The sequence below is a fragment of the Episyrphus balteatus genome, chromosome 3 (genome assembly GCF_945859705.1).
Source record: "Episyrphus balteatus chromosome 3, idEpiBalt1.1, whole genome shotgun sequence".
In the NCBI taxonomy this organism is placed as follows: Eukaryota; Metazoa; Arthropoda; class Insecta; order Diptera; family Syrphidae; genus Episyrphus; species Episyrphus balteatus.
In genome coordinates, this window is record NC_079136.1 from 64196274 (window position 1) to 64223454 (window position 27181).

The 27181-nt window shown below is 27.9% G+C and overlaps 1 protein-coding gene across 2 annotated transcripts; it reads left to right on the forward strand.

Moving 5' to 3' along the window:
* The first annotated feature begins 1947 nt into the window (after positions 1-1947).
* LOC129913689 (acyl-CoA Delta-9 desaturase-like) lies at positions 1948-27176 on the forward strand. Of its 2 annotated transcripts, none has more exons than XM_055992490.1 (7): positions 1948-2082; positions 16090-16515; positions 18830-18960; positions 19037-19171; positions 19234-19304; positions 25759-25944; positions 26010-27176. In XM_055992490.1, exons 2-7 carry the CDS (start codon positions 16110-16112, stop codon positions 26560-26562), a joined length of 1482 nt encoding a protein of 493 aa, XP_055848465.1. In that variant the 5' UTR covers positions 1948-2082; positions 16090-16109; the 3' UTR covers positions 26563-27176. The 2 variants fall into 2 exon arrangements, with proteins under 2 accessions (XP_055848465.1, XP_055848464.1); XM_055992489.1 differs by lacking the exon at positions 1948-2082 and adding an exon at positions 2160-2623.
* The last annotated feature ends 5 nt before the right edge of the window (positions 27177-27181 follow it).

The window sequence follows — 27181 nt, forward strand, 5'->3', positions numbered from 1 at the left end:
CAAAAAAAAATTCTAAATACTAAAGTAAATTTTTTCATAATTATGTTGCCACCATTGCTTCCTATTTAATATTTTTTGTATCCGCCTTTCTTGTTTACAGTTATAATGGTTTTTAATCAGATTTTCAAAAGATTAAACATTTCACAATGTTATTATTATTATTATTATAATTAGAATTATAAACAAATTTTAAAAATAGCATACCAAGTTCAAACTAATTTTCAATGCATTTGATATATTAAAACCAAAATAAAAAATTGTATTTTAAACAACATTGCATGAACATAATAAACCAAAATTAAAGAACACAAAAATTATTTCCTTTTTGTAATTTTGTATCTAAAACAAAACAAAAATTTCAATGTCAAATTAATAAAAATTAAAAAATTAGCTAACACGTAGTTGTAACTAGCTTCGACCTTGAATTTTATATTATTTTGTGAAAGGAAATTAATCCTGAGATTAAAAAAAAAAAATTGTGGAAAATTTTTTTGTTTTTCTAAATTCTAAGAATGTCTAATGGTCTACGTGTAAAAATGTAAAAATCTAAAATATTTAAGCTAGAATATCTAGTTTAATGATTACTACCTATAAAAATGTCATGTAGTTAAATAAATTTATATATAAAATATCCCTTCACTTATTTAAAACATCATGTTTTACTACGTCAAAAAAGATGTGGATACCTTGAAATTTCAGCAATTTAATTAATACCTAAAGCAAAAAAAAAAAAACTAAGAATTTCTTATCTACCCCTCTCTAACATAATGATGATAATTCTTTCCTCTTAAAAATTCTTGAAATAATCTGTAATTAGCAATTCTTAATATATTTTAGCTTATTTTTAATCAATATTATTGCGGAAGAACAAAAATTCGATAGCAAGATTCTTAGTTATTCAAAATATATAAAAAAAAAATCTATAACCGCACAACAGTAATAAAGCTAACCATTTGCCAATTTGTTAAAAAAAAAAAAAAAACCAACAATAACAACTAGACAAACTAGAAGAAACAAGTCTATGGACTGTTGGAAGTGCAGAGTTTAATTTTTTTAACAAAAAAAAAAAAAAAAGTCAAAAAACCACAAACTTCCATCTAGAAGAAAACTTAATATATTTCATCATCCGCATGTTTAAATCGGATGCAATAACCCATTAGCAATTTTATTTTTTTTTTTTTTGTTTGCTTGCTGTCTTTTACCTTTGAGTCCGCAGAGTATGTACCTTTTTAATAATTTCCTGCATGCACAAGCATAAAGTTTGTTCGACCTAATCACACTTCAAAAGCCCGTTTCGGCCGACCCATTGTTAGATTGCCGGTGTGTTTATTAATGAAATTCTATATTCACAAAAAAATACACACAGAAATAACGCTTGTTAATTTTTTCAAATTATCCACACAATCATGGGGCCCAGTAAAAAAAAAGTATCTAAGACCCAGTAACTAACCATACCAACCTAAACAAGCTATCGAGATATTGAAGAAGAAGAAACGCGGTTGAGGACTAAAACATAGATAGATAGGTATCCAAATCTGAAGGTAAACCATCTGAATACCGCAACACAAACAAATATAAAAATTTAAACTTGAACCATCTCCAAAGCTTCAAGTCTTTTATTTTCCGCATTAAGTGGGGACAAGGGAGAGTCAGAGCAGTGATTCCCAAAAGCCCCCCTGAAAACAGCTCTAACTCTATCACTCTTTTAGCTGATAATGGTGCTGTTGCTGACAAAGATACTAATGATGAATTTTATACACACATTTTCTATGCTGAGCTGAGATACTTTGTTGATTTGAATTTTTGTTAGATACTTTTGCGATAGATAGATAGAGATACCTACTTGATAGTGTGAATTGGTGTTGTTGCTGTGTTTTTTTTTTTTTTGTCATTTTGTATCGATTCTTTTTCAAATATACTCCATCTGAGTTTGCTGTGCCAATCGCACACACAACGAGACTATACGGCAGCACACTACGACAATATTATCCATCGTCACAACAAGAGGGCATAGAAACAGAAAAAAAAGTATCTCAACATACAACATAAAGTATCTATCTAGATAGACCTTAGGTTTTGCGTGTAAGTTAATTTTTTTCGTTTTTTTTTTTTTATCTCTTTCAAACAAATAAAATTTGAATTTTAAAAACCATCAGGACTTAAAACTAAAGTGATCTTTAGAAAACTGTCGAGTTATCGGTTGTCGTTCAAATCGAATAGATGTCGAATTGAAGGGGTTCAATAATAATTCTTAAATCTATCTATAATTCTAAATCTACTTTACAATATACTTGTGATGTTGTGTTTTTAATTAAAAAAAAAATTAAATGATCATTTGGAGGATATTTTTAATAAATTAAAGTGAAGTGTTTTGAGAAAACAAGTGCAAATTAAACAAACAAAAAAAAAAAAAGGATACACGTGTAACCCCACGAAGAGGATTTTAATAAAATTTAAAAAAAATATAAATCGAAAATTAATCCAAGGGATTAAAATTAAAAAAAAAAAATTAAATAGAATTTTCCTTGCTGAGTAAAAATTTAGCGAGGATAAATTTAAAAAAATTAGTATCAACGCGGTTGTGTTAATTTTGAAATATTTTATTTACTTTTGATTTTTCAAAGTGAGTATAGAAGTTTTTGTAAAACTTTATAATTTTATTTAAATACTATGCGTTATAAGTTAGTTTCAATTTTTATTTTTTTTTTTGTTTTTTTTTTTTTTTGTAATAAATTGAATGGTTTTATTTTTTAAATTTTTGAATTTTTTAATCTAAATAAAATTCGTTAAAACGGAAAATTAATTAATTTGGAATGTATCCCTTTTGAAATAAATGATTTTAAGCTGATAATTGTTCTTAAATAATGTTTGCATTTTTAATGTTTTCCTAATTTTGAAAATTAAGGGTTCTTTAATTATATACCTACTTAAATTAAATTTTGGATGGAATTAGTAATAATAAAACCAATCTACATTTGTTTCCAAATTATTAAACTATATTCACACCTACAAAATTATTAGGAAAATAGCATTTAAATTGGATTTGCGTATCGTTACGGGTGTGACACGTTACTCTTATTATTATTTTTTTACTATTCGCCAATTATTCAATACAAACAGAATTCAATTTGAGCCTTCTATAAAACTCCTATTGTTCTTTTTATAATCAATTAAAGATTTTTTGAAATCCAATCGAATTGTGTTCCAAGTATGACATTAAAACAAAGAATATTTTCTTTTCCAAGGGTTTTATTTTTTTTTGTATTTTAAATTTTAATTTGATATTCCTTTTTTGCTATTAATTTGTGTTGACTTGGATATTTCCATTTTCATAGTCGGGCGTGACACAAAATAAAACATTATAGTTTTTCTTATTTAGTATTTTGGTATTAATTATTGACTATAAAATGAATTCCATCTATCTTGTTGAGCAAGATAAGAAGTTGCGAATTGTGTTGTTTTCTTATGTCACACCCGGTTTCTACACTTTTTTGTAAGACATAAAGGAACACATATTTTAATAAATTCAGTTAAAATCAAAAACATAAATACTTCAATGAATGAAAATTAAAATGAATTTAATGTGTCACACCCGTTACAATGCACAAAAACCTGGTGAAAAGTATTGGAATATTTTTTTTTTAAGTTTTCCTACTTATTGGAATGGTCTATCTTAGATAACTGCTCCTTACTTGGCAACATGGTAATTTCACAACAAAGTAACGGCCTCTTAAATGTTCTACTTTTTAAAATAAATTATTGGTATACTATTTCTCAAAAACGTTCATGCATATTGTGTTTACACACTTGCTTAAATTTTAACTTAAAAAAAAAATATGTTGGATTTTTTAACCACTTTTTTGTTTTTATCTTTGAAATGTTTGTTTTTTTTTTTTCTTTATATTTTACTTTGATAAAATTTTTTAAGTTTTTGAGAATATTTCAATAAATTTAAAGACATTATCATGTTTTTAATTTTTTTTGCCAACAATTCCATTTTATTTTAAAGCGAAAATCTTTTTTTCGAAATTATGACGGATCTGAAGTGATGTGTCTTTCAAAAGACATTATTACACATCATTTTTAACAACAACAAACAATTTAACCAAAATTGTTGTTTTCAATTTTCACTCATTTCTACACAACAAAAAATAGTTGAAATAATATTTATAATGATTATGACCTCCCTTTTTGTTACTTCTTGTTTTGGTTATTTGTCTGAAACTTTTCCAACCATATGTGTTTTGTTTTTTTTTTCATAAAATTAAATTTAATTTCGATTAATCTCTTTGGTTTTTTTTTGTTAGTTTCCGTGTTATGGGGTTTTTTCTTGTCTTGTTTTAAATTTTTCGTTGCGTCTGATATCTCCTTGAAAATCAAAATTGAATATCATTTTATTCAAAACCGAGAAAAAAAATTCAAATAAAACAATAAAAACAAGTTCTTCTTTTCTGTTGTTAGTGGTTTTTCTTATATAAATGTTGCCAGCAGTGGTGAATTATTTAATTTTTTTTCTTTTTTTTTGCAAAAAAAAAAATAAATTTAGTTCTTCTAACGGGTCTAGAATCAAAGTTTTATAATACAAAAAAAAAAATTATAATATGACACGTGAAATGAGATTTTATCCATTTATTGAAATAGAAATGTGAAACATGATTTTTTCGTTTCTAAATTCTATAAATGAAATTTGAATGTTAACTAGTTTTCGGTTCTTTTTTTTATTTTTATTTTGTTACTAAGAATAAAAAAGAATAAAAAAGAATAAAAATTAATAAACATTTATAGGGTGACTAATTAATTGACTAATAGTTTAGGGAATTTCTTTTAAAAATATTTTACGGATTAGATAGTTTGGGTATTATAAATATAGAACTAGTTTTTTTTACCATGTGATATGACGTGAATTTCACAATTGTTGAAATAAAATTTTAATTATATTAACATAATTTGTTTATATAATTTTATTGTATTTTATTCAACACGAATTTAAGTTTTTTTTTTTGTCCCTTTGGGATCGGGGTGAACTTTAAATTACTCTGTTTAAATTTCAAAATTCTACAATTTTTTTTGTTCAGGAATTCTGTAGATTGAAATAAAAGAAAAATGAATAAGGTGTTTTTTGTTTAAAAACCATTTGTTTGCTAAGAATTGTGTTGGAAACTTTAAAAAGAAATGTCACTAAAAAAATATTTTTCTAAATTTTGTTCTTAACTTTTACTTAAACAAATTTTATACTGTTTTGACCGCTAACAAAAAAATATTTTTAGTATTCAGAATTGAGTCACTCATTGGCTGCATTAATTTTCAGTTTATTTTTATGGATTTTTTTTTTTTTGATAGATTTTGACTAGATTGTTCTATTGAAAATCAGTAGCAAAATTAACAATTCATATTTGTTATGCATATTCAAAAATAGCCAATATTTCTTGTCTTTATTTTCAATATCAAAGTTCAATGTTCTCTATGATGAAATTGGAAAAAAACGCCTTTCAAAAACTAAAATATAATACAATTTTTAAACCCGAAAAGTCTGTTTTTTTTTTCGTTCTTATTCTCACAAAGCTGGTTTAATTACGCACGCATATATGATGCAAAAAGTTAGCAAAACTTAATTCATGAGAATAATTCTAAGCATTAAAAAATAATGAATAAAATAAAATCATTTCCTATAAGATTAAAATATACCACATTTTGACCTTGAAGTGGTGAAAAATTTATTAACCTTTTAATAATATTTGTTGTATTTGATCGATTCGATCGATCGATTCACTGTTTAAATAATTTAAAATTAAACGTAAATTTAATTTACAGTAGGAAATATTAGTAAAAAGTAATTATAATACTTATTCTGATTAAGTTCAATATCTTATATCAATTAAAGGTTTAAATTTATTAGAATTTTGGGTGAAATCATTTAAAATGAATATCAGTCTACAATCTACATCAACTTCAAAACTTATACTTTTAAATCTGTCTACTGAACAAAACGTTAATATAAATGAAGATTTTGAATACAATTACACATTTCGCAGCTGAACTTTTTCAACTCTTAAATCCTTTCAACTGATTTAAAACATATTGGCCTGGATTTTAAATCAGGTAAAAGACTACAAGATTTGAAAAAAGACCTCATGTATAAAAAGACTTCATGAAGATAAAAAGCTTCAAGATAAAAAATCGAATGTAATACATATTGATTGCACTCAAAAACTTCAACCATTAACGAATAAAATGAAATTTTAAAATAAACAGTAAAAAGTTCTTCTTCTTTTGTTTCAACCAATCTGTTTATAAAATTTTCAATACTCAGTTCATCCAATAGAATTTTATTGAAATTATTGATCTGATTGTCTTACTTATGAGGGAAAATCAGCTCTAACAAAACTTACTGGTCATTTATGCCATGACATTTTTGTGATTGTCAGTACCGTGTCTCATTCCCAATTCCCAATTATTATTTTCACAGTGAAATTATATTAACACCACTTTTGTTATAATATTCAGTTCAATAATTTACTGCGTTGCAGACTAAATAAAACTAATAAAGCTAATAAAGCTACCAGTTTTTAACGGAACTGGCATGACATTCAGACTTAAAGCCCAACTATAATAGCCTTGAGCTTGCATGAGCTCACCTGTCAAAATCAAACTATCTGCTTCCATCCATGTTGTTTTCATTCTATTCTGAGAAATTTACAGATGTCTTGAAATATACTGAACAAAATTTGAACGAATAACGCATAAACGCATTATAGCCAGTCCCATGAGTCTTGTGTGTTTCCGCTAACTCGCCCATGTCATTTTGACATAAGCCCTTGCGAGCTCATGCCTATTGTAGAGCGGAAGTTATCTGATCAATCAAATACATAGGTATTTGAGCTGCCTTTTTGATACAATTTCAGAAAGTTAAGACTTACAATTGATTTAAGCAAATGGCTAATATTAATTTTATTGGAACAAATCATCGATAATAACTTGTTTACGGAACTCTTTCAAATTAAAATATTTTCCAACATCGTTATTTTTTTCACTTAGTCAAAGTGGTAGTGAATCATAAAAACTTTATTTACTCCCAAGCTACTTCATCTACGAAATGTTACTGTAGGTCAGATTTATTTTGATTTCAATAAGTTGAATCATAAAAATATTTCATAGTCAAAATAGAACGGACAAAGATATGACAAATTAAAAACAATCGATTAATCTACACATCGAGAAATATGATAAACATGATTTTATTACAGTGTCAGTACCGTGGCATTTAGGTCTTGAATTTTTCTTAACTTTTCCAGTATCGATCATTTTACTTTTTAAGTACCAACTTGTTTTACTTAATTATTACTTTCTCAATATTTTCATGGGAAATATTTTCTTGCTGAACTCTCCATTCACAAAATTGATGAGACAATTCATCAATTTTTGGCAAATTTCTTGCTAGAAATGATGGTACTTAGCATTCGTTTAGGACCCCAATTTGGATAATATATGAACACAACGACGAACAGTGGGCCAAAATTGCCTTAGGCGTGTCCAAAATCTGTCGCGACGCACGGTCTGTTCGTTTAATCGGATGGTTTAAAAAACAAAACTGATATTTTGGTGATCTGGCGGCGTACATGTTACGCAATTTAAACATATGTCTGTCCGGTATTTCACAGAACAAGAACCAAAACCAAAAATTTCAAATTATTTTAAAAATAAGTTTTTTTATGAAAGTTGTCTGACGATTGTGAAACGACAGGTTTATCTGGTAAGCTAGTTAATGGGAACCCCCTTATAGTGGAATAATATGGCCCTTTCGCTTTTTGAGACTAGCCTAGGTCGACAATAAAGCTTTGTTTACATTTGACTATGTATCAAAAATGCCGGCTACATGAAAATAATTATGTCACAACGAAAACAAATATAAAATGATTTTGCTGACATTTATTTATTTAAAAATTTCATTGTAAAAAGTAAATCATTAACTAACTTAAAAATCAACAATACTTTGGTATATAGGCACTTTCGATCTTACTATCGAAGCTTGAAATTTTCCACAACGTAAGGCTTTAAAAAGATAGTTAATCAAAATATATATTTAACAACAAACATTATTAAGTATTGAGAATATTTCTATGACCTAACTTCACGAATGTTAAATATGGCTTACAGTCTTACAGTTATATTTTTTCATAATTTATGTTTTTACTAGTTAAATATGTTGAAAACATAGTTTTCAATATGAACTATACATTAAAACAAAGTCAAGAGGAAAGGTGTAAATATTTTACAATAACTAGCTTAACAACATTTTTTTAATTTTCTTAGGTATACCTTCTCATCGAATTTAAATATCTAACAAGTTAATATCCACGCGCTAAACTCGGGGTAGAAAAAAAATTCCTAGAATTCCTTTCAAACATAAATTTTTTTTCTATTTTTTGCCAATAAAATTATAATAATTTCTTAAAATTTATTTCCTTAAACAATTCATTCAAAATACATTCAACTTTTCTAACAAAAAAAAATTAAAAAAAAAAAAAAACAAAACACACTTCTTTTTTTTTTAATTTTCCACCAAAAATAAATTCGATGAGAGATCTTCCATGGTCACCTGGGTCATATAAATTCAGATATACCGACCGGTATTTTTATATAAATTTAAATAATTCTGTTTTACTAAACAAACGCGTTTCAAGAAAAAAAAAAATAAATATCTTTTAATCATGAAACTAACGCGCCAAAGAAGTTTGAAAAGATATTCCTATTCCTTTTCGATTTTTCAAACTTAATTTTAATCGTGATGGTATGTAAAAGGTGAATAAATATCTTAAAGAATAAATCATCTGCGATGGAAGTCTCGTCGAGTTGGTTAAGAATAGTGGTCATGGGAGCTTTCTTTTATTTAATTTTTTTTTTCTTTTATATTTAAAGCTTGTGGATTTAAATATTCAACCCGACCATTATTTATCAGCCAACTCAACACTTCATATTCAAGGAGCATTAAAAAATAAAAGATACTCAAACGTGTTGAAAATCATTAAATTGATTCGAAAATGGGCGCGTACATACAAGAATTTGGCATCCCAATGACGTCAAACTAGTATCCAATAAGAATTTCAATTGGATATATTGTCTCAAAAAGTCGACAGTTTAAGATCCTTTATTTTTTAATTTATACCTAATACATAATTTATAAAAATATGCTACATTCAAATGATTAAAATAAAAAAAAAAAGTGAAAGAACAAACTACCAACAAATATTTCATCAACCTTGATAAAAGCTCCTTAAAATTTAGAACCAAATAAAGCTAATTGATTATTCACATTTTTTTTTTAATTTCAATGTTTCCGCCTTTCAAAAGCTAACGTTTTTTTTTATTGATATATCTTTGCAAATTCCTCTCAATCATTTAATTGTTATACAAAACCTACCAACAAACAAAAAAAAATTTATCTAAAACTTCCATTCAATTTGAATATAATTGATAATTAAAAAACCACCAAAACTACTTTAAACTTCCACAATTCCTTAACCAAAATAAAAAAAAAAAAAATGTGAATAAAAAATAAATTTAAAGATCATGCGACGGGCATAACAAGTAGAAGTGCCTGGAGATTAGTTTTTTTTTTTATATATAAAACTCAGCCAGGTGATAATATCTGACAATAAAATTTAAACAAAAAAAAAAAAAAAACATCCAATAAAACCATAAAACATTTAATTTATGTATGAAATGAGAACAAAAATCTTCAAATTATGTAATTTAAAATGATAAGTGTGCCTGAGATAAGAGATCAAGTGTATTAAGTGACGTTTTTTTTTTTTAATTCTGTCCAAAAAATTATAGCAGGTTTTTTTTTTATTTTGATTTTAATTTTGATTTTGAACGTTGACGACACAATAAAATTAAATACAAATATTTATTGCTGTATTTTTTTGTTTTGTTAATATGAATTTTCTGATCTGAATCTGAATTAAAACTTGTTGAGATTTTTGGTTGACAATTAATTCTAATTCTAATATTGTGGTTAAATCACACGTTTAATAGATTGAATGCAAAATAGAAAATTTTAATTTGTTTTATAATGAGATGTCTTTTAAAATTGTAATTAATAGAATATTTTGACTGTAAGAGATTACGCAATATTGAAATAACTTGCGAAATAATCAAGTTTTTTTTTCAATAAAAAAACGTAATTTTTTAATAAATTCAAAACTTTTTAAAATCATAAAATTTCGAAAATATTATTTATGATAACTCTTAAATAAAATAATCGAACAGAACTAAAAAAAATTCTAACTGATTCCGCTCAGGATATGAAAATCTTTAATCAGCGATGCTCAATTCTTGACAACACTTCCAATAACATCAGCTTTTTTGAACGTTTGCGAAAGACGCTTGAACCGCAGAACCATTCTGGCGATCAAGTCGTAGACTAAATGGTACCGGTAATCATCAGCAACGAAAATTTAGTTAATTTTTTCCACAGACTATCTATTTATCCGAAGGAAATTAACACAGAGTCGAATAACGATAAAGAATTTCGATTATTTTTAAACTCTCTCCGTTGGAGAACTTGTTATTTTAAACAGATACGCCTTTTATAACAACTAGTCCATATAAACTAAACGAGGAACGGAAGGGTAGTTTGTCATTAAGAAATTACCGTTATCATTCTTCATGTCCTGGAACCTGAGAAATACGCTAGTAAAAGTTTCAGTCCGTCAATTGTATATGTCAGGTGAAATATTTAACACAAGATGAATAAGCATTTCTCGCAATGGCAGCAAGTTTTAAATTCATAGTTGGACTAATGTCAAAATGGCATGAGCGAAAACATCCAATCCCATAAAACTTCCTATAATGCGCATTTGCATGGTTTGTTCAACATTCGTTAAGCATACGCCGCCGCCTCGCACTCTAAACCGCATCTCACCTATAAATTTCTCAGAATTGAATGAAAAATACATGGATGCAAGAAGTGTTTCAGAATGAATCTAATTTTCACTTAATAAAATGATGAATGGAAAACAAAAATTTAAAGTGTGACAGGAAGTTCTGCACGCATGAGTTCATTATGGTTTATTCTCTAAAAATGACTAAATTCGCTCAGCTACGTTTTTTAAATTAGTGAGTGCTTCTAGAAAGCATGTGATTTTTTGGTCAGTTCCATATTCTCTTGTTTCGCGAAAAATTCTAGAATGTTCTCTACTTCTTTAAACGTAACTCTCATTGCCATTGAAGAGTTTAGAAAAAACTTAGCCATTCTGCTTAAGATCTGTTTTTTTAGCATTGTAGTAAATAATAAATGTGTGGTACAACATGAAGGAGCAAGACCTTAAATCTAACACCTCTCAAACATTCTTCATTTCATGTAACTAAAAATTGAAAGGGTTCTACAATTTACCGCCAAGTATAGACTGCTAAGCAAAAATGCACTTTTTCATGACAATGATACTTTTATAGGTATGCTTTATCAATTCCTAGCAAAAGGGAAGTAGCCCAGAAAAATATGTTTCCAGACTTTTGGCGCCATAGCCCTTCGCTTATACCATTATTGCTCTTGGGGTATACTTGAGCGTTTTGCAAACCAAAAAAAAAATGCACTACTTGGTCGCACGTACCTACTTGCTATTAGAATTCAAATTACAAAAATTCTTTTTTATACAGATTTGGTAAATGCATATGAAAATTAAAAAAAAAAATTTAAAACAAAACATAAAAATTCTGTTTTCAAAATTCTGCTTTTAAAAATTCTGTTTTGTTAAAACATACATATGTATGCTGGCAGAATTTTGAAAAGTAGAATTTTGAAAGAGAGAATAGAAAAAAAAAACAGAATTTTGAAAAACTGAATTTTCATTTAAAAAAAAAGCAGAATTTTAAAGCCAGAATTTCGACCCGCCCAAACATCCGTTCTTAAATGAAAAAAAAAACTCTTTAAACGAAATTGAGCTCCAAAAAAGTAGGTATGCAGTTTTATTTTCTAATTTAAAAAATGGAAGCAATAATAGTCTCGGGGAAAAAAATATTTTACTTCAAAAAGTGCTCAAATGTTGACTTTTCAGAGGATATTGGAGAGTAATAATTCCTTTTATTATATTTGTATTTATTTGTTCTTATTTTTATACTTTCTAACGCCCAATCGATGTAATTGTATAAATTTCCACAGAGTAATCAAGCAAAAATGTAAAAGTTCAATAAGAGAACATGACTAATAGCATGTTTCAACTAAGGCAAATGAGATGTTTTCAATGTTTACAAAATAAGCTTTGAATTAAAATAGTTTCTCATACAAACTAACAATTTTATATGAGATTAGCCCTAGTAAAAACAGGCTTTAACGCAAGTGATGGGTTGCTTTAACGCACACTTCAACTATAATTAGCTCAGTGATTCACTTCACTAATCGACATAAAGTTCATCATTGAACCAGACCTACAAAACTATAGTCGATAAAATATTGCAACAAACTATTTTTATTGACGTGAAACATATTCAGGTTTAGTTTGCATAAGTTGATTTGAAAATTGTGATTACAAAAAAAATCTTCAAACTTGAACCAATCGTTTTGATTATGGAAAAGTTTTTGGTTAAAGGGAAATTTGATTTTTCATATTGACTCGACTTAAATTTATGTATGAAGTTCAATAACCTAAAAAAAAAAGTTTGACAAAATTATTTAACACAAATGCAAGTCAATAACTGTTTGACTTTGGGAGTTGATCAAATAGGTCGCACGCGTTTACCATGTCGGTTCTGTGATTTTATGAGCATAATCAATTACTAATTCTAAACATGTGCAGTTGAAAAAGTACTCGTGTTGGCAATAAAATTTCTCAAATTTGGTTTACCTCCTTGTAAAGCTATTTTTAAACTGTTCTATTGGTATACCTGGCATAGAATTTAGATTTTACTACCAATCCACGTTTGAATATGTTGAATACAAATACTGTCACTTTGAGTGCAGAAAGTGAAAACTTTGTTATTTTATAAAAAAAAATCTAGTACAAATTTAAAGAAGTAAAATGAACCAAAAATATAAATTTTTTCCAATCTTTTTAGTCCTTCTAGAACTAGTACAATGCAGTTTCTATTTCAAAACCTCTTGATCTTTCAGGCATAAAGTAAAATCTGTTAGACAAGATTAATTGTATTTTGATTTTAATAAACAACAATCTGCGTCTCAAATATTAAACTTGCCCTGTATTTCAGTGTTAACTCCTTGCTATTTAGTGTTTATTAATATGTAGGTACCTACAAGAAAAAGAGTTTTCAATTATATTGAATTTCTTATTTTAAAAAATTTCCCGTATTCGATCATTTTGTTGTTTTTTTTCACATTTAAAAAGCTAATATAAAATAAAACAAAACAAAATAAATAAACCTTTCAATTCTTGGTTTATTTTGTTTTTAATAATTTTGTATTTAAAAATTTTGTTTATATTTTTATCCACATTAGAAAATTTGAATATATCTATTTTTATACACACAAATATAATAAATACAATCCAACCCACGTGTGTGACCCAGTGAATGAATATTTAATTTAACAGTTTGATAACCTTTGAATATTTTTTTGAATTACTGGAAAATTGTAGGTATAAACAAAAATTAATTGATTTATTCAAAATTTTGTGATGTCATATAAATGACCTTGAATAAGAATATTAAGATATTACAAGGACAACCACATTAAAAATCCCTTTTAGTGACACATTCAAATTCTAATTTTACTCGTTCGAGAGTTCGTAACAAGGAAATAATTTTTTTTGATATTTTTAGATTTTCATAATTTTGAAAATTATGAAGGTCGTAATGTAGTTTTTTTGTGGCTTATTGAATTAAGATAAATAATTCAGGCAATGAACTTTAGAAAAAAAAAAACGTGCAGTAAAAATTAATAATTTATTTAAAAAAAACTCGTATTTGCAGCTTTAATTTTAATTATTTTGGTCAGAATTCCTTGAATTTGGAAAATCATTTTCTTTGAGTTTTGAAAATAATTTCTTATTTTACACATTTTTAGCTGAATCCCACCAAATCTTTGGTTGGATTCATACATTTGGAAGTATAAAATTAAACTCATAATTAACAAGTTTTTGGTCTTAAAATGCTACTATTGGTTTAGAGAAATACTTTTTATAGTTTTAATTGAAAATTGTTGACTTATTAGCAAGAAAAAACGCTGACATAATTTGGTCGTTCAATTAAAAAAATATAAATCTATTTTAAATACAAAAAAAATCGTTTTTAACGTAATTGTGATTTTTTTAACAGCATGTTCTCATTTTTTAAAAGACTTTAAAATTGTTTTCCTTCTTTCTTTTTTTCTTTCTTTCTTTCTTTTTTCGAAAACTCTTGTTCCCTTCAAATCAAGATTCTTTTTCACTTTCATGGATTCCTCAAGTATTCCACAAGGTAGTCATTTTAGTCCTATTCTATTTACTCCAAGTTTAAACAATATCGAAATATGTTTCAAATATTTACTTATTTATAAATCAAAATTTCTTTAGGTGAGGTTCTTACTATTCCAATATTAAAGTGGTGGTAATCAAGACTTTTCAAATTTTTTTAACACCTTTTTAGTATCAATTCTTAACTAACTACAAATAATAAAAATATTTTACTCAAGTCAAGTAGCTCAATCGTGATTTTAGTTACATTTTCACAACTCAAAATCTTTGTAATTATAGAATTGCAATCTTTCTAACACCTTTGTTCATTATCAAACCCAAATCATTATTAACATGCCACAAAAAAATATATTTTTATAGCTACTCGTTACTCAAAAAATGACATCTTACATAACACCTCTATTTGGCACTTAATTTTCAATTGTCAAGATGTTAACAAAAAAATAAAAATAAAAATAAAAATAGACATCTCCATCATAACAAATCAAAAGGGCAATTATTCATCTTGTTGAAATATCTCTGCGACCGACGACTTACAAGCCCCATAATAACTTAATGGATAGCATTCACCTATAGCGTAATTTGGTTTCTTGCAAAATTTTTAACTAATTTTAGTACTTTGCGGCTTAACTTTTCTGCCATTACATCTTTTGGGTACATGTTGAGGTCCATAGAGGTGCATTATTTGCATGAACTTAGACTTGTGTAACCTCGAAAAAAAAAATACATAGTTTTGTTTTTAAGGTGTCAAAACCTTCATGTTTACTTTTAAACTATACTATCTGTTACTTATTACAAGGTTTTTTCAACAAAGTTCTTCTGATAAATTCTAAGGTCTTTGAAATGAAGAAATCCAATCATCTTTTTATGTTTTTTTTTTTTGTTTATTTTAAGTTGAAGTGACAAAAAGTTTTATTTGGAGCTGAGAAACAAATTAACTATTTGTCAAACAAAAATATTTATCTCTTTTTTAGCTAAACAGCGGTCTAACTCTATTGGTAATTACTTCCCAGCACTTATTTTTGTTTCTACTTTTTTTTGTGTTGTATTTTATTGTTAGTGTCTTTTTTTGTGCATTTAACGACTTTTTTAAATTATCATTGATTGGTTATATAGTACAAGAGGTTGAGTTGTAAATTATTCAGTTGGTCATTTTGTTCAACACTGCTTAACTTTGAGCTAAATCGGAATTAAACCAGACTTTATTAGCCTTTTCAGAAAAATAACTGTTTTTTTTTAAATTACCTAAGTCAGCTAAAGTTCACTCAAATAAGTTATTCAAAATAGAATTTAATGTCAAAGAAATGTCAAAAATTACCTTACATCACAACTATACCATCATTATAGAAGAAATTTTGAAAATTACAACCATACTTCCGAAACTATTGTCCAAAGTGACACATAACTCGGTCCTGAACTCGTGTGGTATTGTTGCAAGACCGAGTAGTACCTATGGCTACAATTTAATTACCTCGCACACACCACAATGCATTTCTTGAGATGTGCAACAAAAGTTTTTCAATAGGTTTGGAGCACGAGGCCATTCATAAAAAAAAAAAATATAGTTATTATCTTTCGCAAACATTCTATTACCTTTTGTGTCCTATTTAAAAGTTTTAACCATAGACAATTAATTACTATATGCATTTTACTAATTTTTTTATAATTTTTTATATATTTACAGAATAAATTAAAAAAACAAAGATGAGTCCTGAAACTGAAACAATTCTTGTTCACCGAAAGAGGGAGAGAGAAAATGAAGAAATTATAGAAAAGAAATCCACCTCTACGTCATCAATGTATACCAAAGAAGAAAATAAAACACATTGTGAAAATTTAGCAAATGGAAATGTCTTAGATGACAGTTCAACACGTCAACAACAAAATAAACCCGCCCCCACCGTAACAGAAAATAAATTTATTGATCAAATTAATATTAAAGAAGAGGCAATGCATGATAATGCCCATCAAGATATCGGAACTGATATGAATTTTAAAAGAGACATTGTTTGGGGCAATGCAATTGGTTTCTTAGTATTACATATATTGGGATTTATTGGATTAGCTATGATGGGATTTGGTTATGCTAAATTTGCAACAATGGTTTATTGTAAGTATTTATTTTGTTTGATATTTAAAAATTTTGGACCAGTTATAAGTGAAAACTTAAATTTAAGGACGCTAAGGCAATTCTTATTATTTAAACGGATTTTTGACTTAAGTTTCCAATTTTGGCCACTTAAATAAGACTAAAGTGCCACCTAAATGCCACTATCCCGACTTTAAAACCTAAGCCATAACACTTTTCATAAATAAACTACCTCCCGCCACCAAATTTTTGATAAATTTTGGAGTTAGCTCAGTTTGGACTTAGTTCATTATGAACTACTCCATTAATTTAGGAGTTTTTGGTCTTAAATGATTGCTATTTATTAAGAGAATTACTTTTTATAATATTTGTAGTACATTGTTAGAGTCATTAGCGAAAAAAGCTGAAAGCAATTCGCCGTTCAATTAAAAATACTCGAGAAATCGTTGTTTTAGCAAAGGGATAGCGGGGATGCACTTTCAGTTAGTGTGTACGTTTTCACTTCAGTTTAAATTGAAAACCGTACATTTTAAAACAGGAGATTTAAATTTGTAAATGAAATCTTTCAAATCTAAGTTTCAAAACAGAGAACTATTCAAGCCAATAATTTTTATCTCTGTAGCAACTTTCATTCACTTGAATACACTTTACACTTATTTAATATTTGAATGATTTAAACAACCTACACTTTTTAATGTACCTAAACCTTTAAACAAACAAGCTGCATTAGAGATTAGTGTTTTTGTTAATATTCGTTTCATGCTTCAAATAGCTAATGGATTTTATTTTACCAAAATCAGTCAAGTGGATAAAAGCTTAGGGACTATAGTTTGGGTCAGATAAATTAATTTTTCTCTAATGCTACCTAAAACTAAGTTAGCTTTAGTAGTATTAAGTTTTATAAATAAATTTTATGAACTGCTTGCATGACTGCGTTATTTTTTTATTTCTTTAATATTTATTTTTATTTTTTTTTGTCTGTCCGCAAGGAAAAGTGATTTACTTTAAGTAAAAACTGACAAGAATTCTGTAATGTTTCATGAACTGCTTTGATTCACACAGGTTTATAGTTTCTCTTGAATTTAAATGGGATGCAAAAAATCCCTCAAGAGTATTAAAGCAGAAATATAAACGTAAAGAACTAAAGGATAAGAATTTAAGGATATTATAGTATGTATGTTCTGAGATACTTCTTTTATTGATTTTATGAGTTATTTCTTAATACCTGAAAAAAGAACCTTCGATGAATATGTCGCAGTGGAATAATTTACATATTAAATTCCAACCAGTAGGTAAATATTGGCTGTGTGAAAGAAAAATTAAAATTTAAGGTGAAAAAGCGAACACAATCAAACATTTGACTAAAAATTTGCGAATATTAGTTCCGACATGAACACACTTATTGACTCTTATAGAATGGATCGGCATTCTACAGTCAGCGATTGGCGGTGTCCGCAAGCTCTTGTATCATTTGAAATTGTACTAACGCAGGCCTGAAGTACCTGATGTGCGTTACTTCCTGAACGCTCCCAAGGACGTCAAATTTTCTTATGATGATTGTTCGCAAAACATAATTTTTATCCACTAATTGTTAAATTGTGTTAGACGCTATGGCAATTTTTTTTTTTTTTTAACACAAAAAGAAGGTAACAAAAATAATGAATTGTCTATGGATCTGTTAGCCTCATTCACTTTCATTCAGTTCGGTCCTGTTTTTTCTCAAATTGGCCTTAACCTCATTCGTATCCTATTATTAACCTCGACTGGTATCAGTTTCAATTTTAAAGTCACGGTCAGTTCTCACAGATTAGTTTGCAAGATACTTTTAAACAATCATTTTTCAATTTAAGTTTTAGAACATACAACATTTACCAATCTTATTGCTAACTTTTTGAAGAGCTTGGTCAACTTTCTCAGGTGGAAACCCAATGCGTTGGGCGCCACTTTTTTAAGGAAAATTTGATTTTTTGAAACATCTTAAAAGTTTATAAATAAAAACAAAATCAAATAGTGTATACCTATTTGGGTTCCATTATTGTAAAAGACCTAATCTCACCTCAACTGGTTCCAAATGAAATATAATGCAATTAAATCCACATTGCATTGTTTATTTACAAATACTCTTTTCAATTTTTGACCTTACCTCTTCTTTTTAGTCCAATAAGCTATAAATATATTCAAGCTTAAATTTGAAACTTAAACTGGAACTTTTTTGTGAACTTTAAATGGCCCTAAAAATTTAAATATTTATGAAATGATTGAAAAATCTTCCAGTTAACTAAAACAAACATTTTTTTTTGTGTTTCTCTCCTTTTCTTTTTCTTTCTTATAATAGTTGTAATATTCAGTTTCTTCAGTGGAATGGGTATTACAATGGGTGCTCACAGATTATTCTCTCATCGTGCTTATAAAGCGAAAACATGGTTAAGGGTTACCCTATTACTCATGCACACAATGGCTGGTCAGGTAAGTAGTAAAGTTTTGTTTTTGGACCTATGCTAAGAAATTTTTGGCATGTTAACATTTTTCTATTTCTTTACAGAATTGTTTGTATGTTTGGGTGAGAGATCACAGACAACATCACAAGTATTCAGACACCGATGCTGATCCACATAATGCTACTAGAGGTTTCTTCTTTTCTCATGTTGGATGGCTTATGTCTAAGAAACATCCAAAGGTTTGTATTTTTTATAAACTTATTCTAAGAAGAATTCTAAAATGTTGTAATTTTTTTTACAGGTTAAGGAATATGGCAAAAAGATTGATATGTCCGACTTGGAAGCCGATCCATGGATCATGTTCCAAAAGAGGTGTGTTTCTGAATTTTTTTTTTTGTTTATCCTCATATTTTATTAATAAGTTTTGATACTAATTTTATTGATCTTTCAATAACACGTGCTGATTAGAAAAGTTTTTTGAATTTTTATGCAAAAAACCTTTAAACTGGTTAGTGGTTAGGTATCTAAGTTATAAGTTTGGCCACACGAGCACTTTGATGGCGCATGCGTAAGCTTTCTTCTAAAAAAAAATATAAAAGATCCTTTTTCAAACTAGTTAAGTTAGTCAGATCAAGGTAGGTTCGAAGAATATATAAAATTTTGAATAATTAAGTCTTGTGGGGTAGGTTTTTTTTTAAATAATAAATGATCGTGTGATCTACTCGGTGAATCATTTATAAGCTTGGACTACGCCTATATAGAACTTATCATGAATGGATTGAATGACTTTCGGCACGTAATTAAAGATAGTGACGTTTGTTTTTGTTTAATTTTGAATAAAGTGTTTATAGGAAGAAGCCGACATAGTCAAAGTAATTTAAGGTTTCCGAATTAAGCCTCAAGGGGAATTCCTTTTATGATTTGAAGAGAAAAAGTTTGTTTTTATTTGTTGAATATTAGTTAGCAACAATTTTAATTATCATTCTCAACACGAAGTACTTGCTGTCTGTTTGTCTTTTTTTAGATAGTTCAATTGATTTTTTTTTTTAAGATAGATTTGTGCGTCAATAATAGTTACATGGATGGAGAACAGGAAATTTAATTTGGCGAACATTTGCCTACATTTTTGGATGATGAGATCGTTCAGGTGTTTCAGGTGTTTGTGTGTGTATTTGTGTATAGTATTGTTATTCAAATTATTATAAATATTTATAATTTTTTTCTACATGATACATAGTTGCAATATCATACATCAAAAAAAAAAAAAAATCTATTCTATTATATGAGCAAAGTTATTTGCATTCATGAACATTAATGTGGTTGAATATATAATAAAATTTAAGAAAAATATATGCAAGAAGAAGAACAAGCTTTTAGGAAGAATTAATTTGAGAGCTTTGATATGGAAGGTTAGTTTGTGGTTATTTAAGAATAATATCAATGATATTTTATATAATACCAAAGTCAATAACTTTAAATAGAATTAAATTAAGTTGAAACCTTGAATTAAAATTAAATTATGTATAATACAATAAATAATAATATTTAGCAAATGACACAGTTGACGTTTTAGCAAATTTTTGCTTTAAACTTACATAATTTTAGATACATTTTGGTCTTTGGGATTAATACGTTTGAAGAACGAAACAATATTTATATTTGAAATGCATTAAAGTTAAAAAGTCAAAATTGTGGATGAAATTTCGATCAAATCTAATCGGGGCTTTTAGTTTTGTAGCAATCTGGTAAAAGTAAAATAAAGCCCACAGTTTCCAGGATCTAACAACACAACCTATCGTGATTCCACCGGAAAAAAATAGTTGATGATCTTTCTGGTCCAATTTCTGACATTTTCCATCAATTTTGTGAGAATCTTCACGAATAGTTCTTCTCATTCTTGAAGGATATTCTATTTGAGGGCCTCCTGAGCTTGAGTTTTGTTAGCTATTAATAGTATAGAATCATGAATTTAAAAAAAGTATATCGTGGGACATTGTTTACGTGATCATGTTCTGCTTTCTCTAGAAATTCGTGTCATGTATTTTGTATATCAAAATAGAATTTTCCTTTGGCGCCTTTTGATAAAATTATAGAAATTTCTGACAAGATGATGACTTTTGCGCCAAACCTTCATATTTAAAAACATTTTTAACAGCCTTTATATAAGTTATCCTCTACTTACAAATTTTCCCTAGTGTACCAACAAAAAATTCTTTCCTATCTTTCTATTCCTTCTAACTAGTGCCCTGCAGTACCTATGCATTTAAAAGACCTTAGGTTTTACATAGTTAAAAAATTATTATTATACAAATTATTATATATATATATAAAAAATAATTTTTTTGCAAAAAAAAAGAAACAAAATATTTCAATGAATTTCAGTCCCTTTTTCGATAAAAAAAATTAAAAGTATAATATTTGATTAACTTTTTGTAATAATTCATTAACAAAGCTTTATTATCTTTAAATTAAGCCATCGAAACCTAAAAAAATATTTAATGAAATATTTTTTTACGAATTTTTAAAAATATATTACATGAGAGTAACGCTGGGTCCGAAAGGGTTAACAGTGCTAAAGGTTATTTAAGCTTTATCATGCGGATTAAATATTTTACCGCTTCTGTTCGACGCAATATTTAGTGGTGAATGAACCTTAGATTTGTATTTCACTAAAAAAATTCTCTTAAGGCTCTTCAAATTAGCAAGTCTAGTTAATAGCTCTTCAGAACTACAAAAATGTTTTTTAAACCTGTCTTTAAATACTTTACACTGCCAAAAACTTTACAAAAACAATTGCGTCGTAACTCGTAATTGCTGCCAAACAACATACACATTACCGCATACGAGAAAAATGTATTTAAGTATGATTTATACACTTTTAGAAATAAGATGCTTATAAATCAAAGTTTAAATTTCAAACATGTTTTGTTTAGGTATATATTACTAATGTTAAGGAATAACTCTTTGTTAACTGACAGTTTAATTCTTTATCTATAAAAACAAGAATTGATAGAGTATACTAAGAATTTGCTTATAAAATAACAGTAAAACCAGGGCTTATTTACCAATTTTAATACTGCGGCACAAATAGAACTTCGCACTTTTCTATATTCGTACCTACATCAAAATGGTAGTAAGTTTCGTTTACTTCATTTCAACTTGTATTTCCCCTTTAAACAGCTTTCAGCTTCCTTCTGAAAAACCGTTAATCTGATACATCATCATATGAAAAAGAACCAAAGCCCTTTTCCTTGAGGTATTCCCCCAAAATTAATGTTTTGTTTTAATTAAAAAAATATCCAAAAACTTCTATTTAATAAAAACAAAAAAAAAATTAATTTTTTTATATTCTTTATGTTAAAACTAGTTTTAAATGTCAAGCTAAAGGTCAGTGTCTTTTAACAAAAAAAAAATAATAATAATTCTTCTTCAGCTTCCAATCTACCATAACATCCAATTCAATATCAACTTCATAAATATTCAATATTTTTTTGTTTGTTTAAATATATATTTATCTCTTTCTATTGTACCATTATTTGAATCTGCATTATTCTTTTTAATACAAAATTCAATGCTGATTAGTTGATTGGTCTTCTGGCAATTGTCTAAAATTTGTTGTTTTTTTTTTCTTGCATAATTGCAACAAAAAATTTAAATTTAAAAAAATTTAAACTACCGGAAATATAAACTCTGACCAAAAAGAACTTGAACTTAAAAATTTCGCATCAAATCTGCACTTTTTGTTTCCTTTTCAAAAGTTGATGCCAAGGTACCTACCAACCTATCTTGAAATGCAAAAATTTCTTATAGTTAATTCCAGTTCGTCATCATTAAGAGTCTCTGATGTGGTGGTTTGAATCTATAGCTGACCTCATGTTAAAAAAGAACTAATAAATACAACAAAAAAAACTAAAATCACGTTAACTTTTAATAAAAGCTCTCAAATAAATTAATATATACAAAAAGATCTTATGTTTATTTAATCACAAAAAAAAAAAAAAAAACAGTCACGAGTTGATGCTGTGAAGAAAGGAAATCAAACAATTTAATTCGCCGCCCTAAGCGAATGTTAGCAGCTATATTATATCCATGAGATACATTGACCCAATGACCATGAAGGTAGATATTCATTGTCAAAGATGATGATCGTACAGGAAGTGATTTGTATTGTTATATCAGCAAAATTTAGCATTAATTTCTTTGGAATATGCATTAGATAAAAAAAAATGGAAAAGAAAAAGAAAAGGGTAAAGTTGGATTTTTAGTTCATGGAAGCTGTCTTAGGAGATAGCAGATAGACAAAGCTTTGATAGGAATGGATAAATCTTATCATGCCATTGTCTTGTGCGCTAACTGGTTTTGTATTTAGATGCTGCTAGCCAGAAGAATAAAATTAATCTTTTGAGTTATAGTTGCATGTGGATTTATTTATTCTATTCAGGGTAGGAATAAGTTAAACGGATCTCCTTCATCTTCTTCTTTTTCCAGGAGAAACTTCTATAAAGTACCTTTTGTTAACTGTTATGAAACATATATGGAAATGGTGACAGAAAAATTTTGACCAAACAAAAATTTAACAATATTAATGTTGAAAGTGGCTCACGTTGGGCGCCATTTCCATTCTATAAGAAATGTTATAGAGAAAGTAAGGGTTCATTGATTCAGATAAAAGTAGGTTTATTACGTTTCTCAAGATGAAAACAAGTAAGGCAAGAATATTATAATAAAAGTAAGTAAGGGTCAGTTTCACAGTGAATACTTAAGTTTAGTGTAGCGCCACGTGGCGTAATGGTTAGTGCGAAGTCTTCACCATTTAGACATTTTTTTTTTTTCAAAGTTACAGCCTCTTACGTGTTATTGACAAATCTTCAATTGTATCTTTGAATAAGTGCATTTCACAATAGTCGTTTTGACTGGCAGAAATTTGTAGGACCCCTCCATTCTTGCAGATTAAATATACACAAACAAAGAACTTCTTTGAGAGTTTATGCTCACCAATCGTTGTCCCTTCGTAGTACCAATATCAAGCACCTACTTGAGTGTCTATTTATTGAGAGTGAAACTGGCCTTAAGACTTCTTTCATTTAGATAAGCGGTACGGTTACGTAAAATTTTAGAACTTTTGAGCCTAGATTTTTTATTTTCTATTTTCAATTTTTAGGTTTTTGACTAGACCATTATTTTAAAACTGATAAACTAGAAAGCAAAAGTGGAATTTACTCCTGTATGGCGACTGAACTTACACTAATCTGAGTAACGAAAGTGCGTTACATGAATTCACCCCCAAAATTTCCATTTCAAAGTTTGCAACTAGACCACTTTTTAACTGATAAACAAGATAGCTATTGAAATGTGCGCCTCTATCTATGGCTTAACTAAAAAAATTAAATTGAGTAACGAAATGCGTTACATAAACTCACTCATGGTAGACCAGAAAAAGATATAAATTTCTTTTTTGAAAGTTTTCAAATGAAACAGACAACAAATTATACCTACAAAAAAGTCTCCAAAAATTTGCTGCTTAAAGGGCGCATACATATATCTGAAGTCCTATTATTAAATATGCACACATATTTTATAAGAATTGCAGGCTTCCACGATACCGTTGCGTTACCGCGTTACATCTAATACATCTATCAGTACATCTTGTCGCAGCTTCGCCGCAAGTTTGTTTTAGTTCTTTAAAAATCAAACCTTTGGGTTATCGAGAGATATAAAACCTAAGAATCAAACTTCTGCGTCTTCTTTGGGCGTTACAAAACGGAAGTGTTCCACGGATTTAAGAATAAGAATTTATAAGACTTGAGTTTGAAACCCCGGAGGAAGACAAATTTTTTAGGGCTTTTCCTGACTTTTTTTTGTTTTCATGTAACATAAACACCATAATTGCCGCTATTGAAATAGAATCTCCTAAAGCATTCATGTCTTTACTTTTGTAAAAGATCGGAATTTCAAGGCCTGTCTGTCTAAATTTCTATCTATCTAAATTTCTAGTTTTTATTTTGATACTGCTATCTTGAATGATTTTGTGCAGAATCCATTGCCAAGGACATTATACATTACACGTGCACATTACTTGACAGTTGCAATTACAGGGATTGAGTTATTATAATGTTTTAAGTCGCAAATTCAAACCAAATATAAAATCTCCATCTTTAAAGCGTCTATGCCAAACAACCCCATTGTTACCATGTCAACTTTTTTCTGTAGATATCCCGCCCTATCTCAATGTCAACTATGTATTTTTATTCTTGTCTTAAGAACGCCCATGGCCATGGCTTTATGAAAAAAAAAACTTCTTGTCAAGCTGGATTTTTTTGTATTTTTTTTGTTTTATATTTAACTTTTTAATTTGAATTTATTTTATGATCATAATAAAATTAATTAGCACACACGAAATATTTCGTCGCGTGTAAAAATTATTCTAATGTTGGAATATGGTTCTTTTTTTGGTTGTCTAGGTTATAAGCTAAAATTTATGAATTTTTAATTAAAAAAAAAAAACTCAATTAACACATAAGATCCTGTTTAATTTTGTTGCGAAATTCATTTTTATTAAAATATTCTTATTAGGATTTGGTTGGATTAAAGTTAGAAAAAAAAAAGCTTGGATACAAGATTGAATTTTTTTGTTGGTGAATATCTTTTAAATCTAAATTTATTTTATGGTTATATAAATAAGTTATGTTTAACAAACAAATATTTAAATATGTTTAACCTGTTGTTTTAAGTTCCCTCAGACTTTTAGTCGTCAACTTGAATTTTGTATAAGTTTTTTGGCCAATTAATTTTATTTATATATTTTTTTTTTTTTTTTTTATTTCAGACACTACAAGATCCTTTACACAATCTTCACATTAGTATTGCCAACTGCTATTCCCTGCTTACTTTGGAACGAAACCGTTTTGGTGTCACTCTTCGCTACTTACTTTGCTCGTTACGTAATTCAGCTAAATACAACATGGTCGGTTAACAGTCTCGCTCACATGTTCGGAAACAAACCCTATGACAAGTAAGTCCTTTTAAACTAAACCGTTTCCAAGGACCCTTTCTAACTAAAGCTTTTCCCTTTTTTAGAAACATTCTTTCTGTTGAGACTGTTTTCGTATCTATCATTGCTGGTGGTGAAGGATGGCACAACTATCATCACACCTTCCCATGGGACTATCGTACCGCTGAATTGGGTATGCCCTTCAACGTTACCACCAAAGTTATCGACTTCTTTGCCAGCAAGGGTGCCGTTTACGATCGCAAGACCGTTAGTGACAAAATTTTACGCAGTCGTGTCCAACGTACAGGTGATGGAAGTCATGAATCTTATGGTGAAGCAGCTATGGCCAATAAAGCTAATGGAGACATCGATGATGAAGGCACAACATTGGACAGCAATGGTCTAAGAAAGTACATTGTCGAAAAGAATCGTATCAATAAAATTATGATCGATGAATTGGGTAAACTCAATCAACAACAAGTCTCTGGAGATGACTTAAACAACAACAATTGCAATCACAATAACACCACTTACAATAGGAGCAATGAAAGTTGCTTGAAAGCTAAACTTAATATTAACGATCTAGCTAAGAGCACGAGTACAAGCATAAGCACAGATAAGCAGGCCTTAAATGTTTGAGCTGAGCTGAGCAAAAAAAAAAAAACACAGTGGTGCCAAACGAGGAATACAAAAATTACTTAATTTTATTTAACACTATTGATAGATGTAAATTAGTTGTGTTAATTTCTTTTTACATTTATTTTAATTAATGTGTGTGTGCATAAGACTTATTCCAAAAAGTTAATGTTTAAGGTTTTATAATATGTATATTATATGTAGTAAGTTGTAAGTGAGTGTATTTTTTAAGAAAAAAAAAAAAAAAACAATTTAAAAAAAATCCAAACAAAAAATGAAATGAAGGTTTGGAAAGATGACTTGTATATGAGGAGTTCCTCTGTCAAGTCTCATTAAAGCCTCTTTTATATATATGTAAGGACATGGTGGCATATGGAAGCCTGGAGTTCTATTATATAAAATAAAAACGTGCTCGTTAGATTGTATAGAGGAGTTTTTTAAAATATTATTAATTAAAAAAAATTGTATTTTATATTGTTAAAACGATAAAAAAAAACCTGTGTTGTGGATTTAGTAGATTATAAGGAAAATTTTTTAAAAATGAAATGTTAAATGGTATGTATTGAAGAACCAAGGGATACTCTAGTTTTTATACACCAAATAAAAAAAAAAAACGCAAAAA